At 37.8% G+C, this 16,204-nt stretch overlaps 1 protein-coding gene across 8 annotated transcripts in view; it reads left to right on the top strand.

Moving 5' to 3' along the window:
• Nucleotides 1-16,204, top strand: part of myo16 (myosin XVI) — a 133,625-nt gene that overhangs the window by 70,080 nt on the left and 47,341 nt on the right. For all 8 annotated transcript variants that reach the window (XR_002920804.2, XR_002920803.2, XM_024287205.2 and 5 more), the window contains exons 13-21: nt 1,320-1,447; nt 3,257-3,362; nt 6,240-6,357; nt 6,576-6,723; nt 8,426-8,543; nt 10,314-10,431; nt 11,036-11,107; nt 13,070-13,211; nt 15,241-15,313. Coding sequence is in view for 6 of the 8 variants with exons in the window: in XM_024287205.2 (XP_024142973.2) it covers nt 1,320-1,447; nt 3,257-3,362; nt 6,240-6,357; nt 6,576-6,723; nt 8,426-8,543; nt 10,314-10,431; nt 11,036-11,107; nt 13,070-13,211; nt 15,241-15,313 (1,023 nt within the window). In the remaining 2 variants the exon portion in view is untranslated. The remainder of the gene's footprint in view (nt 1-1,319; nt 1,448-3,256; nt 3,363-6,239; nt 6,358-6,575; nt 6,724-8,425; nt 8,544-10,313; nt 10,432-11,035; nt 11,108-13,069; nt 13,212-15,240; nt 15,314-16,204) is intronic.

Below are 16,204 nucleotides of genomic sequence, written 5' to 3' on the forward strand. Positions count from 1 at the left end.
CTTAAGAAGAGAAATGTTAATGATGGGATCCAGAAACGATGTGAGGAAGAATCTTCTGTCCTGGATTCCCTACGACTCCTCCATCACCCAGAGAGGTCTTGTGGTGAAATAGTATCTTGGTGTCGGAATCCCTTTTTGAATTTTGAAAAATTATTTCATCAATTATTGTTATATTGAGTTGGAATTATTCAGTTTGGGTACATGGATGGACGATGGAATCAAAAAAAAAAAAACTGTCTGTTTGCATTTTGTGGTGGGAGTATCATGGGTGGGGCTGTTTTATCTTACAAACAGATAAGTGCTATTTTGAGGAGTCATGTTTAGTAGTTTTCTGTCATTTGCTTTAAGACAACAAACCAGAATTTGCTTAAAGTTTAACACAATCTTACAAATCAGTGGTCCCCAACTTTTTTGTCAAGCCACAGACTGCTGTAAATTAGACGATGTTACTGCCCCAATGAGCAGATCTGGCCCAAGTTTAAGGGGAAAACCAAAAATGATAAATAATAGAAACTGGACACCAGTGAGAAAAAGGAACACAGCTTTCTATAAATAAAGGAAACAAAGAAACTGTTTTCTGAAAAGCTAAAGGGAAAAAACTCCTCTGTCTTAAATAGCCAACAAGTGTCAATTAAAGCACATTGGCCACACCTGACAGGTGAACAGAAGGACTGGATGGAAAAAGGTCAATTTTTAATGGACCAATCCAAACAGTCTGTTAAATACTAATTCAGAAAATCTATTTTCAAAATAAAATGCTACTTCAAGAAATTTTGTAATAAAAAAAAGTCTAAAAACATCAGTAACAGTTGAATCTGTTGCTGCTATTTGCCGGAGCTGCTTCTGCTACACGAGAACAACAGTGTCAGTAATTCTGTTTGAGGACGAAGACTTCTGGTTTTGTCTGTAAATAAGTCTAAGGTTCTTCTTCTCTTTTCTCCCTGAAGAAACTTTCTAAATATGTTTTATTGTTTGGTTTTTTTTGTTAGCTTTGGGCTGCTAGCTTAGCCATGAAGCTAGCTGCTTTAAGTCACATGACCAAGACGGATGTTTTCACAAAATAAAACTTTCCTTCAGGATCAGAAAATAAACTAAGTTAGCGTGTATATTTACTTTTTTCTGTCTACGGACCCGGTACCAAGTGACCTACGGACCGATACCGGTCTTCAGTTCGGAGGGGGGGGACCACTATTCTAATTGATCTACAAGTCACTAATCCATATTCAGAAGCTGTGCAGTTCATTGGAGGATTATTTGATCACAGAAAGTGTGTGATTTCAGTCTTTTCTTATGTCTTTGATGCCTTTTCTCCTTCTCAGGTGAGTCAGCTGTACCTGAGCTCCACGGGGCGTCTCTGCTCCTCTCTGCCTCCTCATATCTTCTCCTCAGCAGAGAGAGCGTTCCACATGATGCTGCAGGAGAGGCGGCCGCAGTGTTTCATCCTGAGGTAAGCCCGCCCGCTCGCTCGCGGTCGCTGAACTGAGGCTTGTGAGATTAAAATGACCCTGCTGGCATCTTCACAGTTGAATAGCCGCATGAGAAATTGCCTTGCTTGCCACCTGGTTTGCTCACTCCTCCTCTCAGCCGCACACCTGTTAAGCAGTCTTGAGAGTTTAATGGCTCTCAGCCTGAGGTGAGGTGCGGAGCTGGACGTTTGCTGCTCCCTCTTTGTCCTCAGATGCACTGAGGCGGCTCCCTGATTGCAATTAAATCCGGTCCCGGCTCTCTGGTGACATTCCCACTGAGTCGTAACCAATCTGGCAGAGAGTTAATGCACACTGGCCACACGCGATCCATCTCCCTGACACACTCCAACACACACACAGCAACCGTGTACAACGCGCCGAGACGTACACGTGCTCCTGTTTCCTCCGTCCTTTCCTTCCACTTCATCATTCCTTCTCTGGTTTCACTCCTCGCTTCCGGACACACACAAACACACCCTCCTCCAGGCAATCAGTGCATCCCTCCTGAGACAAGTGCTTCAGCAAAATGCCCTTGAAATCTAATAAAACTGGAAAATGAAAAGACGGTCGAGAGACGGTCGGACCCAAAGCTCTGCAGGGCGGTGAGCAGGAAATGTAGCGGCACGCGCAGAGACGAAGGCGTCTGACCTTCTGGAGCCATCTGGATGGTGTTACTACGCAGGTCTGCAGGTCCACGAGTGTTGGAGCTGTACAGGAACCTTATGTCGGATTAAACATCCATTCAACAGAGAATTAAATAAACCAAGGCCCCTTAAAGCACAATTTTTAATTAAAAAAAACGTTCCCAGTAGTGTTTTAATTATGATTACGAAGTTTTTAACCAAAATCCCACAACCTAAATGTCTTAAAAAGCAACTTTTCATGTTGATCTGAAGCCTCTGTTTCCAAAAATCCAGGAGGCGTGGCTTGTGGAGCCTAGCTTAGGTGGGGGAGGGAGCTTATTAATGATGATCATGTCAAACTTTTGAGGTATTTTATTTATGTTTTTAATTATTCAATTGTTTTACATTTTAACCCAAACTGTAAAAAAAAAGAAGAATACAACATTAATGCATAGCCTAATCAATGAAATTTGGCAGATGGCACCCTAGGCGGCCACCTAGGTCGCCTATGCCCAGGGCCGGCCCTGTGAGTATTGTATGAAACTCACACGAAAAATCCAGTGACGGCTGATTTGACCACGGAAATGTGAACGGCGGCTCTTTTGACTCGCTAGACACGCTTCCCGGACCAAATGAGGGTTTAGTGCAGCAGAGCTGTTGTGACGTAAAGAAGATGATTCATTCAAACAGAGTCTGTCTGTGAGAGTTTGATTTACAGATTTAAACGGAGAAATACTCAGAAATGCAAAAAGCAAAATGATTTCTTATTAAATTTGTTTTCTTTCAGAACAAAAATGCCACACAGACATGTTAAAAACTCTAAAAACAGGATTTCCATCAGAAGGTCTTTAAAATGGAGCAATAATGACTGCAGGAACAGATTATGGAAGTTGATGTCAGGCGGGTGGAAACATAAGATCGTGACAAACACCTCAAAAAGTGTTCTTTCTAGACTCGTCTAAAACATTATAACTTTTTATGGTAAAAGTTTGAGGAGAGAAAAAAAAGTTCTGAAAACAGAAGCAGCAATAAAATCTGCATAATCGTTTAAGCTCATGAGATGCACGACTGACTGCACGGTTGTTTTTTTATGATCCACTTTCTGCTGGGAGAATAGCAGCAGTACTTCTATACGAGGTGGAAAGAATCTGCTTTGTGTTTCTGCAGCGGCGAGAGCGGATCTGGGAAAAGCGAAGCTTGTAAGCACATCGTGAGACACCTCACCGCCCGCTCCTGCTCCAAAGGCTTCATGCTGGAGCCCCGAATGAAGCATGTGAGTGAGCATTTGTTCCTGCTTTTGCAGGATGAAGATATCTAAGATGGTGTTTTCAGCAGAAACGGAAACATTTGCCGCTTTTTTAACACCCTCATTGATAAAGTTGTCACGTCCTGACAAACATGCCTCATTAGGTTTTGTATGCACCGTTAGTTTAAGCTTTGGTTGTAGCTAATGTTCCACTGTTGGTGCACAAGAAGGAAGTCAATTTATTGGCTAAAGTAATTTAGTTTTCTTCCCTTCCCTTAGCACAAAGTAGTTTATTGAAGTGTACTGAAAGTGAGGCAGTATACCAAAAGTTTACTTTACAATAAAGTTCTATTGCTGACGAACATATAAATGTATTTTTGTTAGGGCTGGGTTGATAAAATCAATTAACAGATCAATAATCGATTCATAAAGATATAAATCAATTTAACACACAAAGCTAAAGTCCGCTAGTTTGATGCTAACATTTAATGGAATTAAATTGCTGACTAAATGAACATTTTTATGAATGAATGAAATGGTTTATTACAATCAATCAGGTCATAACACATGACATAACACTTTATGAATCACGTAGATCACTTAAAAGGGAGTGAAAGGAAGCAAACTTATATAATCCCACCCCGACTCGACCATACCATTTTCTCTACATGAATTATTAATATCCGATTCAGGACTTAATATCAAATATTAATAGATTCAGGCTATTAAGGATCAGGTATAAATTTTCCAAACTCTTATAAGGAAATATTTTTAAAGTAACCATTTGTGGTCTAAAACATTGTTTGTGTTCATACTTTCTTCTTCTTCTGGAGGTATAATGCTATAGCGCGATCGCCACCTAGTGGCCAAACTGAAACGCCCTCCAGGAGAAGCAGAACAATGTTTACAATGTTAATGAACATTTTTGTTACAACTTCTCCTTTAGAAAATCCATTTAACCCTGTATGATATTAACAGTCTTATTATTATGTCACTAATACATTTTACAGTATGTGAACTGGATCAGATTAATATAAATAAATTTAAAACATATAATAGATTATTAATAACACGAGACCTGGACAAAAACAAGCCATAATCTTGATTGAAAATTACTTTAAAAAATCATTTGGGAGTTTTTACTTTAAAGATGGTTTTTTGTTCTCATTTTAGAGCCATTTTCCCCAAATGAATCGATGGGAAAAACTCTTGCGTTCATGTAGTAAAGGAATAAATTGGAAATCACACATGACTATCTGAAAAACTACAAATCTTCAAACACTACATCAATGCAGAGAAACTTTCTCATCTGAACACAGACTCCTGAACTACAGGGAAAATGAAACATTAATAAGGGTGATTAGCATCTTTTTTTTCCAGTTTGGCCAGATTGACCCCCAGGCTGTAGTTTGCCCACTCTTGTACTAGAGTAATCATTTTAAAATTAAAAATAAGCAAATATTTTCAGAGATGTGTTCCTAAACAACTCAATACAATTCAAATAACATGTTTTATTTATGATTCTCTTAAGGTTATTTTTCTGTTTTTATTATACATACTTTTTTTCAGACCCACAGGAAAAAAAAATAATAAAACCAACATTTCCTTGGATAAGAAGCCTAAAAGGGAAACAAGAGATGAAAAAAATGAACGATAGATTAATATTTTTAAGGAGAACAACATATCTGAGCAGTTTTGTTATTGTTTTAACATGTTGAATCAAAATTTCAAATTCAAACTAAAAAAATATGAGGAAAAATCATTAGAGACTCACTTTGTAAAGCCTGGAGTAGAATTCTCTCATACTGCTAGAAATACGGCAAAAATTACTAAAATTTGAAAAATTTCTTTAACTAAGCAAAAATAAAAATCTCCCTGTTGGCTAAGAAAAATATTTTCACCAATAATTCTTATTTTAAGAAAAAAATAAGACATGTTTTATTAAACTGAGGTTATTTCACTATTGAAAACTTTCTTGAAAAGATTATTTTTCTTGCAAGAATGAAAAAAAGAGTCTTTTTCTTGAAATAAGGTCTCCTTAAGATTGAGTTTTTGCTGTAGAATAATAGGCTTAAGATTTTAGAACGTAAATTGTCGACTATATTTGTCCCTGATTTAATTAGGTAAACAATTTTCTTGTGTTTTGAAGTTCCATGAATGTAAAATAAAAAATTCAAAACAGCAGAAATAAAAAGCAGGGATGAGATAAACCGAAGCCTTTGCCTCTTGTTTATTTTAGAAAGAAAAAAGTGTGAACATTTTTGCACACCTCTTTGAAAAGCTGATAAAGTACAAAGATAGATGGTTTTAGCTTAAAAAAGTGTTTGAGTTCAAGAGAAAAGTAAAATATTTGAAACATTTTTAACATTTTTTACCTGGATTCTTTGTGAGCTGCGCATGTGAACGTGTGAATTTGTCTTTTCCACTCCTGAACTGCAGGCAGACTGCAGGACGGTTCACTCTCTGCAGGACCAGACTCTAACGTTTTATAAAAACTGTCATTAAAATGCTAAAAAGAAAACACATGAGGATTGATCTCCTCCAGCATATGTGGAAATATATTTATATATCAGCAAAAAGGATGCACCATGAAAAAAGTGTTTCCTAAAAATAACCTGGCAGGTGATGCGTTTACTGACACCAGAAAAAAACAGTGTTTTCCCTCCATCAGTCAGTCAGTCAGACAGCTCCATGTATCCTGAGATGGCTCTGCTCCGATGAAGTCATCCTTATGCTGCTGATATCTGGGTCAGCTTATCTTTCTGGGACACAAATTTCAAATGTTCAGTTGTAAATGTACGAGGACACCTAGTGGTGGAAAAGGGAATAAACCTCCTTTACAGTCACGGATTGAATTAACTAATTATAACGTGAATTTAACTGATTGGTGGATTATTTTTTTAGGTGAATTGCATCCTGGAAGCCTTTGGTCACGCCAAAACTCCCAGGAACGACAACTCAAGTCGCTTCATCAAGCTGCTGAGCGTCCAGTACTGTGAGAAGAGGAAGACCATGCTCAGCGGTAATCTGCTCATCCGTCATTAGGAGTCTGAACATGTTTATTGTATTTCATCCTCAGAAGCTTTAAAAATCTCAAGCAGTTCAGTTTTACACCAATAGGGGGCAGCAGAAGCCAAAGTATAGACTGAGAAAAACCCTCTTTTACATTTATCACTCCTTTGATGATGAAGGTCTGGAGAGTCTCTGAAGGTTTTATTTATTGTATTTCTGGACTTTCAGCTCAAGTCTGCACCTACATGCTGGAGAAGTCCCGCCTGGTCCATCTTCCCCCCCAGCAACACAACTTCAGGATCTTCTACCTGATGGCTGAAGGCCTTTCCCCTGAGGAGAAGAGCACGCTTTACCTCAACAACGTCCTGGCTCACAGGTGTGGCCCCGACGAACAAACTGATCAATTATTGACCGTTTACTTCCACACGGCAAAAACAGTCTCTGTAGAAATAAATCAAAAATCTTCAATTAAAAAAAAGAAAACTGCCAGTGGTAGAAGAAAAAAACTCTAATTTTAAGAAAATAAAAGATGTTTTCTTAAAACTAGGAATATTCTGCTACTGAAAACCTTACTTGATAAGATTATTATGGCCTGTTGTTTTTGCATATGGAAACATTTCTGCAAAATTGTGACCTCAGTCGTACGCTCAAAAACTTAAGTTTGCACACATCCTATACCAAAGGAAAAAGAAATTTGGAATTAGTGAAAAAGCCCCAAAACGACGACATCATCACAGTGGGCAAAGTCATCAAAAAAAATTAAAAAAAGAAAGAATGGAGTGAAAATAGCGAATTACGACAAACAAACAAGTAATATAAAAAAAAATAATATTTTCTCGTAAAATTACCATTTAATCTTGTAAATCTATGAGTTAGTACATTTAAAAGTACTAATAAGTACATTACTAGTAAATTTACGAGATTAAAAGTCATAAATGTGCAAGAAAAAGACTCATAAATTTAACCTACGACTTTTAAAGTCATAAATATACGACTTTATCGTAATTTAGTAGTTATGACTTTTTCTCATAAATTGACGAGATTATAAGTCGTAAATTGCGTGAAAAAAAGTCATACATTTCGGCTATTACTTTTAAAGTCATAAATATACGACTTTTTTCTCATAAATTTACGAGATTTAAAGTCGTAATTGAAAAAAAAACTTTATAAAGTGACCTTAATACTCCGTTGTAAGTTATAGAGCAATAAATAAAAAAATCAGGATCCTCTAACGAAAGCTATGTGTCGTGAAATCAAAGAAAGTTTTGAAATTATTATGGGATGGCTCCACGACTTACAGCTAGGCGGCCATTTTATGGCAAAATGTGAGTTTTTCTGATTTTCACATTTTCCCACAATTTGTGAAAACAAAACTTTCCCATATTGTAACTTTTGTCCGAGTGACCTTCACGACATTTCAAACAAATGACGCCACTTAAAGTCTCCAACCATCACAGAAATTTTGTTGACCTTTGACCTCGGGAATAGATTTTGAAATAAAAAAGGAAAAAAAAAAAATTTAGTACCAGCTTCAAATCAAAACTCATCCTTTGGATTTTCTTCCATCATCTCCTAATTTCATTATTAACCAATTGGGGAGAAAATGTTATAGTTAGAAGTTGTAGATTTTGCACGGCGTGCGCGTGGCGAGCTTGCAAGAGTGACTTAATATTGTGAAAATGCAGTGCATTGATCCATGGCTAAAACTGAACCAAACTACATAACGTGGGACATGAACATACAGTGTTAAGAATGTGGGCGTGGTCAGCAGAAACCCTCTGTTGCTAAGGAAATCCAAAATTTTACTTTTGTCTATTCTTCTAAAACTCACGTCGATCTGTTCGGTATCTCCAGGCGACCAAAAAACAAAATGGTTGCTATAGAGATAAAACCAAAAGAAAAGCCGCCATTTTGGAAAAAGTCGCTTTTAAAAGCAAATACCTAAGTAAGTGAGGTCCTGTCAATGATGCGTAGAGATGGATGTTTCATTTTCCTTGAAAATCAGTTTTTGGAGTGTAAGTATATCTGAATGTCACTTATTTTCCCCTATAAATGTTCCGCTTTGTGGTTAATTCCAGGTATCTCAGTGGAGGCGCTACAAACGAGGTCGTCCCGGTGGCTACAGCTTCAGCTCAGAGCAGAGAACATCTGGCTGCTGTCAGGCAGTCCCTGCGAGCTCTGGGATTCAACAAGCAGGTACAGAATAAAGCATCACAGGAGGAGCTGCAAATGCATTAAACAAGAAAGGTGTTGAGAACAAGGAGCTGAGAGACAGACGAAGAAGAACCCCGTTCAGTTCACTGGTGACATTTAATCAAGCTTTTATGGGGAGATCAGCTGAAATGACCCAATGAGGAGTTTTATTTTTAGCACTCCCGTGCTGTGTATTGGTACGTCTCGTTCTGTGCGCCGCCAGCTGTGTTCCAGCCCATTATCAGCTTTTATTCTTAGACGCCCAGTCTGCATCCATCAGCAATAGGTGACCAGCGGCTCACCTTTTAATCCAGCGGCAGGGGCGGAGCAAAGGATGGCGGACTCGTCAGAGGCCACCGTCGTGATCCCAAACCGGAGTATATATATATATGTGAGGGGGGGTAGTGTTGGTGAAAATGATAGACCACCCGGTGGTGTCTGTCTAAGAGACTACTCCCAGTCCGGACCCAAAGGTCAACCGGCATTAGGGCTCTGTGCTGCCTTGTTTCTTTACCGTGGGGGGGGGGGGGGGGGNNGGTGCTCTTAGTATAGAGTGTCACACAGAGACTAATGCTCCTGTTTATCTTGAGATATCAGCTCCAATATCCTGCCTGGAAAGAGTGTACATGCAAACACACTCACCACTGGCTCAGACGACCTCCTCCTCCCCCCCATGATGTCGCTCAGACCCAAAAAACATCAACAGCTTTTAGGTAAAATAAGAAAAAAAACTGATGTTTTTGCAGAGTTCTTTAGAAATTCGCCTCCATGTTGTGGGCGGGAACCCCTCCTCCTCCCCCTCCCCACCTTACAGTGGCTGAGAGCTCTCTGTTTACACACTCTCCTGCTAGCTTACAGCTCCTCACACCCACAACTTGACATCAGCAGCAAAAATGTTGAGCAATAGTAGAGCTATCCAGCCACACTAGTTCAGACGAGGAAAACAAAGACGTACACGGATCCGTTCAGTCGATGCATCGGAATGGGGCGGAGCAGGGAGCTTGTAGCCCCGCCCATCACTTTTCTACATCACAGATTTGATCTTTTTCAAACAGCATTTTATATCTGCTCCTGAATCACAATGATTTCAGTAGAAATGCTGTTTTAAGCCTATTTTTTTTTAAATAAATATGTCTTTAATCATCAAAGAAATGTCACAAGAACATGATAAAAACACCAAGAATATAATTTTTGATTGAGTGGGTTTTAAAGTGTTGATGTGAGTCATTTTACTTCTTTTTTCTGCACTCTTTTTAGCACTAAGACACATTATCAACTGCAGGAACTACATTAATTAAGTTGAGGTGGAAAAAAATAGATTTGAGCAGCAAAGATCACGAAAAAAAAGTACCACGGTACTGTCATTATTATTATTATGGTTATTTTTCTTTTGTTACTATAGTGTTTAAAAGTAATAAAACTATGTTTTGGTCCCGTTTGTTGTCATCACTAAGGTTATATACAGCATCTTAACTGTGATTCTCACACAAAGTTGCATGTTCTAGTCAATTTTTATGTTTGGGAATGTTGGTTTACCTTTAAAAAAATAATAATCAAAATTGTAAAATTGTAAATAAACAAGTCCAGATATTTATGAGAAAGCACTTTTTGTTCTATTGGCTTCAAAATCTGCAATAATCTTCGACATTTTGAGGATTAAAAAAAATCCTTAAAATATTTTTAAAAACTAAAAGCATTTTTTCCTAAAGTTCAAATGAGTAAAACGTGTTGTTTGGATCCCTAACTCCGCCCTGTTCTCCGTCTTCTCCGTAGGAGGCGGAGTCTGTGTTCCTGCTGCTCTCTGCTGTCCTCCATATCGGAGACCTGAGCTTCACTGCACTGACAGATGCTAACACAGCATTCCCCTCTGACCTGCAGCTCCTGGAGAGAGGTGGGGATCCCCGTCACTAGAGGGAGAGCAGCTCCTCATTCATGCACTAGAGGAGGGAGGAGGCGCAGGACCACCTCCTCTTAACACTCCTCCCCGTCTCACTTAATTTGACAGTTTTTCCATCAGCAACTAAAAGCTTTTACAGGAAACTGTTTTTTCTACTAAGCAGTAACCATGGTGACGAGAGTCTCCAACGCCCCCCCTCAGCCTTCGGGTTGTTTTCTCTTTTCCCGTGACCTCTGACCCTTCACGACACAGCAAACAGATGACATCACCGCTGCTGGTGACACGGAGATGTGAAGTCACGGCCGGTGATGTCATCAACACAGGGGTTCTGGGCTGCTCTCACCTGTTTTTGTTGCTGCCGTATGAATCAGAAGTCCAGCGATGACTAACGGCTTCCTGCTCTGCCAATCAGTTAACGGAACAGAGTTCAGTCTGTTCTGCTGTCGGCGTGATGTCACGATGAGCTCAGTGCCAAGCAGACCGGCCTGCAGAGCGTTATCAGCACCGCTGCTCTTCATGTTTAATGTCACTGTGGTCTTTGCATCATCAAGTCGTTTCCTCTGGATGATCTCTCTTTTTTTTTTTCCCCTCACCAAAGTTGCTGCATTGCTGCAAGTGTCGTCCAGCGATTTAGGCTCCGCCCTCACCTCTGATGTTCAGTACATTAAAGGTATTCCGTTTTTGATTTCTAAAAAACTTGAACATATAAATGGTGTTCATCTAGAGCAGCTGAAGCCATTTGCTCCAGGTTTTTATGGGCCAAAACTCAACGAGAGCTGCAGTTTCACCTCAAATTTAGGAAAAAAAAACACTTTATTTATTTATTTATTTATGTATTTAGTGGCCATTACGCCCTTCATTTATAAAATACAGCCTTGAAATGTTCTCTACAATTGAGTTTTTCCTATATATAGAAATACTTCTTCATTAAACTTCTTTCACTTTTGACAAAAAACACATTTAAGTTCCTTTCAAAATAAAACACATCCTGTGTTTAATCAGGATAAGCTTAAAGTGAATCAAAAACAAGATGGAAAATGTGAAAAAAAGGGCATTGTAGATCCATCGTAGCATTGTAGATTGCAACTTGAAATTGCATCACCAGTTTCAGCAAAAAGATTCAGCATTTTCAGCGACTATATTTTTCAGCAAAAAGCATTCACACAATCATTATCGCAACTGATCCAACTTTTCTAATTCTTTCAAGTTTTCAACATTATTCTTTCAAATGTTCAATTTCATTTTTTTAAATTATCAGTAATTCCTTCAAGTTTTCAATATGTAATTTCAAGTTTAAAACTGATTTCAAATTCAACTTTTCTTTTCAAATTTTCAATCTTTTTTCCATTCACTTTAATCTGATCCTGATTTGACCCCATACAGATTTACTTTAATTAAAAATGCAAAAAACACACATTTTTGTATTATGACTTTTATGTTCCTTCATCTTTTTTAATCTCTTACTAGTGAATAAAAACATGACAACATTAGTGAAGAATCCAAATTATTTAAAAATCTTTACATAATCCAATAATAGGGAAGATAGTTCAAAAAGTTTACCTCACTTTTTATAACTTTAACAATCTCAAGTTTTCTTTGTGACAAACTTCTAGTAAGAAATGTTTCTTTCTGCTAAAAAAAAAAATGGTAGCAGAAACGTTGACCCTGTCAGTCATTTTAGAAAATGGCAGGAATCCAAATATGTTTCCCACCTTGGCAATGTCTGAATTCCTTCCCGACTCACTAACTCGTAAAAAAAACTTTATAGTGCTCTGGATGTGCGACCACCTGCCGAATTTGCTGAAAAACTTGCATTTAGGTTACAGCGCGGGGACATTTTGGGATTTGTGACCGAAGTTTTAAATCCACCAACACTAAAAGAAAAAGTCTTTCACATCCAGTAGCTGCTCTTAGCCAGTCCCATCTTAAAATCTTAAAAAGAAAACAGAAATTCCACAAGTCCTCAGATTTTAAAACACCTACACCTCATGTTGTGCCTTTTTATTCTGTTCACAATCCCGATCCCTCGTTAGTTCTCTGTCCAGTCTTTGTTCAGTCACAATAACACAAACTGCAATAACATGAATTGACTCGTGAACCACAAACTTTGTTCTCCAGCAGACTTGATCTGTTCATCACTAGAGCTTCACTCTCTGAACACAATTAACTGTTTGACGAAACAAATTCTGGTGCAGATCAAATGAGGACAAAGCGGGTCCGTGGAAATGCCCTCGTGAGAGTGGTTGTCATGTGGAAGGAGCAGTGCGTCCCCGGCAGACATCCTGACACATGACGTGACCTTTTCTCTGAGAATGCTTGATTGGCCACAGTGTACTGCATCAAATGCCAAAAGAATAAAAACAGAACCGTATTTCAGTGCTATAGCTTAAATACATAGCGACACAAAATCTGCTTTTTCTCATTGACAAACTGGCTTTGGTTTCAGTAAAGCCTCTTTAGTCCAAACAAGAACCCCAATAACTGAATGTCAAAGAAAATATTTAAACTGTCTTTTTTAATCTTTCAAAAATGTCATAAACCCAAAGGACTGATACATTTCTTAGTCTCTTTTCTGTCTTTCGAAAGAAAAAACATCTCAATTGGATTGTTCCTTTGTGTTTGTTTGTTTTAGGTAACTTGATGACTCGACATCACACAGTAGAGATGTCAGAGCAGTACAGAGACCTGCTTGCTAAAACCATCTACGGGCGACTCTTCAGCTATCTGGTCAACTGTATCAACGACTACCTGCACGGACACGACGACGGCCCGGGGTAAAGCTGAGTACTGGTGTTCCCCGAAAACAGCGATTAAAAATGAAAGCAAAACAATAATCAAAGTATTAGGCCTTTAAATTGTACGACAATCACATGTGAGTCATTGATCAAATATCAGAGATGAGAACAAAACGACACTCAATATCAAAGACATCTCAGTGAAGCACACATACTTTGGTGTTGTTGAGGTAGTCCAGGGGTCGGCAACCTTTTACAGTAAAAGAGACATCTGGGCTCGTTTTATTCTGATCAAAACCTAGAAGGAGCTGCATAGTCTAAGAAATTTGGATTTGCACTCATTACCTTTTTTTTTTTTTTTTTTTTATAAATATGAATTATGTCTATTTTTTGGCACGGACTAAAGCAAAAATATAAAAAGAAACTAGCATTTCTCAAGATGGGATTTTTTTTTTATTTTTTTTTTTTAAGTTTTTACCTTTAGTAGAAGCCAAATTAGCGAAAAAACTAGCTCGTTGCTTAACTACTAGCTAAACTCCTAGCCTAAAATTCCTCGGTAAACTAAATTAATCAAAAAAGTTAGCCCATGCTAAATTCTCAATTAGCCTAAAACCCCAGTATATAACAAATTAGCATGTTGCTGAAATAAAAGTAAAACTCTAAATTAGCCAAAAAAGTCCAGTAGATTAGCAATTAGCAATTAGTACAATTAGCCAAAAATGTTAGCATATTGCTAAAATATTTGCTAAATTCCAAATTAGCACAAAAACTTTCATTAGAGGCCAAATTAGCCCAAAGAAAGCTAGCTCGTTGCTTAATTACTATCTAAACTCCTAGCCTAAAACTACTTAGTAAAATAAAATTCGTCAAAAAAGTTAGCCTGTTTCTAAAATAGATGCTAAGTTCTTAATTAGCCTAAAACCCCAGTAAATAACAAATTAGCCCAAAATGTTAGCAGGTTGCTGAAATAAAAGCGAAACTCTAAATTAGCCTAAAAAGTCCAGTAGATAACAATTAGCCAGAAATGTTAGCATATTGCCAAAATGTTTGCTAAACTCCAAATTAGCATAAATTACTTATTACTAGCTAAACTCCTAGCCTAAAATTCCTCAGTGAACTAAATTCGTCAAAAAAGTTAGCCTGTTTCTAAAATAGATGCTAAATTCTTAATTAGCCTAAAAACGTTAGCATGTTGCTGAAATAAAACCAAAACTCTAAATTAGCCTAAAAAGTCCAGTAGATAACAATTAGCCAAAAATGTTAGCATATTGCTAAAATATTTGCTAAACTCCAAATTAGCATAAAAATTCAATTAGAGGCCAAATTAGCCACCAAAAAGCTAGCTCGTTGCTCAATTACTAGCTGAACACCGAAATAACCCAAAGTTCCTCAGTAAGCTCAATTAGTCAAAAAAGTTACCCTGCTTCTAAAATAGAAGCCAAAAAACTCCAGTAGACAACAATTAGCCAGAAATGTTAGCATGTTGCCAAAGTATTTGCTAAACTCCAATTTAACATAAAAAGCTTCATTAGAGGCCAAACAAGAAACGAAACGAAAAAAAAGAGAAAAAAAATAGCTCATTGCTTAATTACTAGCTAAACTCCTAAATAGCCTAAAATTACTCAGTAAACTAAATTTGTCAGAAATGTTAGCCTGTGTCTAAAATAGAAGCAAAATTCTAAATTAGCCTAAAACCCCAGTAAACAAGAAATTAGCCAAAAACGTTAGCATGTTGCTAAAATAATAGCTAATCTCCAAATTTTTGAATATTACTGTTTTATTTTTCTTCATCCAGAGAGGCACTATGGAGAGATAAAATGTGGCTCTGGAGCCGTATGTTGCAGACCCCTGATGTAGTCTTATCACACTTTTAAAACTCCCCGACTGCATCCTCTGGTATGCGTTTGTGTCGAGTCTTGTTTACAGCCACATATTGGAATCTGTTTTTCCACCACAGACTCGTGGCACACCCTTTTCAGATGTCATTACAAACACAACACACAAGTTCTCACAGGGAAAACAAAAAGACTGTTGCTTAATTAAAACAATTTCTGTTTATTTCTTCCAGCAATCCCTCCATGGAAATCGGAATCTTAGACATTTTTGGGTTTGAAGACTTTCAAAGGAATGGATTTGAGCAGGTGGGACAATGTTTTCAACTTTTAGCCATTTAGAACTTGTGTTTTTGTAACAACATCTCACAGAAACATTAATAACCTAAGTTAGGTTTGAAAACTCTTCCAGAAGTTGAACATTTGGAATGGTTCTAACGTCATGCTTTAATTTTCAAGACATCCTAACATGAGCGTAAGGCCTTTCTCTGAGATAAATCTCTGAATGAAAAGTGTTGTTGTTGTTACAAATAAGTCCTGATCAAGTTGTTGAAAAGCTGGAAACATTTATCTGTGTGACTGTAATGACTGAGCTGAGGTCTGTGACATGATTCAGCTGTCCTCAGATGAACTCAAACAATGACTGTGCGAGCGCAGCATCATGGCAGCTTGAAAACATTTGCTGTCACTGTTTGTTTGTCTTTGTGTGTCTGTGTGTGCCGGAATACCAAATAATTCAGATTTAAACGTAAAAAACAACAATTCAAATCAAAAAGGAAATCATCTTCATTAAATATAAAACAGCTAAAAAACATTTTAGAACTAGTCATATAAACAGAAAAAGTCTTAGAAATGTCAGAACCGTCTTATCTAAAGGACAGTTTAAATTGTATCTTGTGGGTGTGTACATAGAGACATATGTGTACATGCATATTTAATGGGCCCACATGTATCATTGTGTCTTCTTTTACTTCTTAATGTTATATTTTCAAATCAGTTTGTCACAAACAAGCAGACAGCTGGTTCCACGTGCAGCAGAAAGAAACTAAAACTAGAGCAGGGTCAGACAGGCAGAGGTCAATGACATCATCCAACAAGAGAGTGGAGTCTCAGAGTCCAGGCGAGGGTCAGGGCAGGCGGCAAACAGAGATAAAGTAAGGTCAAGAAACAGAAGACCAGGGGCCCGTTTCAAGAAGCAGG

Source organism: Oryzias melastigma, linkage group LG21, assembly GCF_002922805.2.
Source record: "Oryzias melastigma strain HK-1 linkage group LG21, ASM292280v2, whole genome shotgun sequence".
Taxonomy (NCBI): Eukaryota; Metazoa; Chordata; class Actinopteri; order Beloniformes; family Adrianichthyidae; genus Oryzias; species Oryzias melastigma.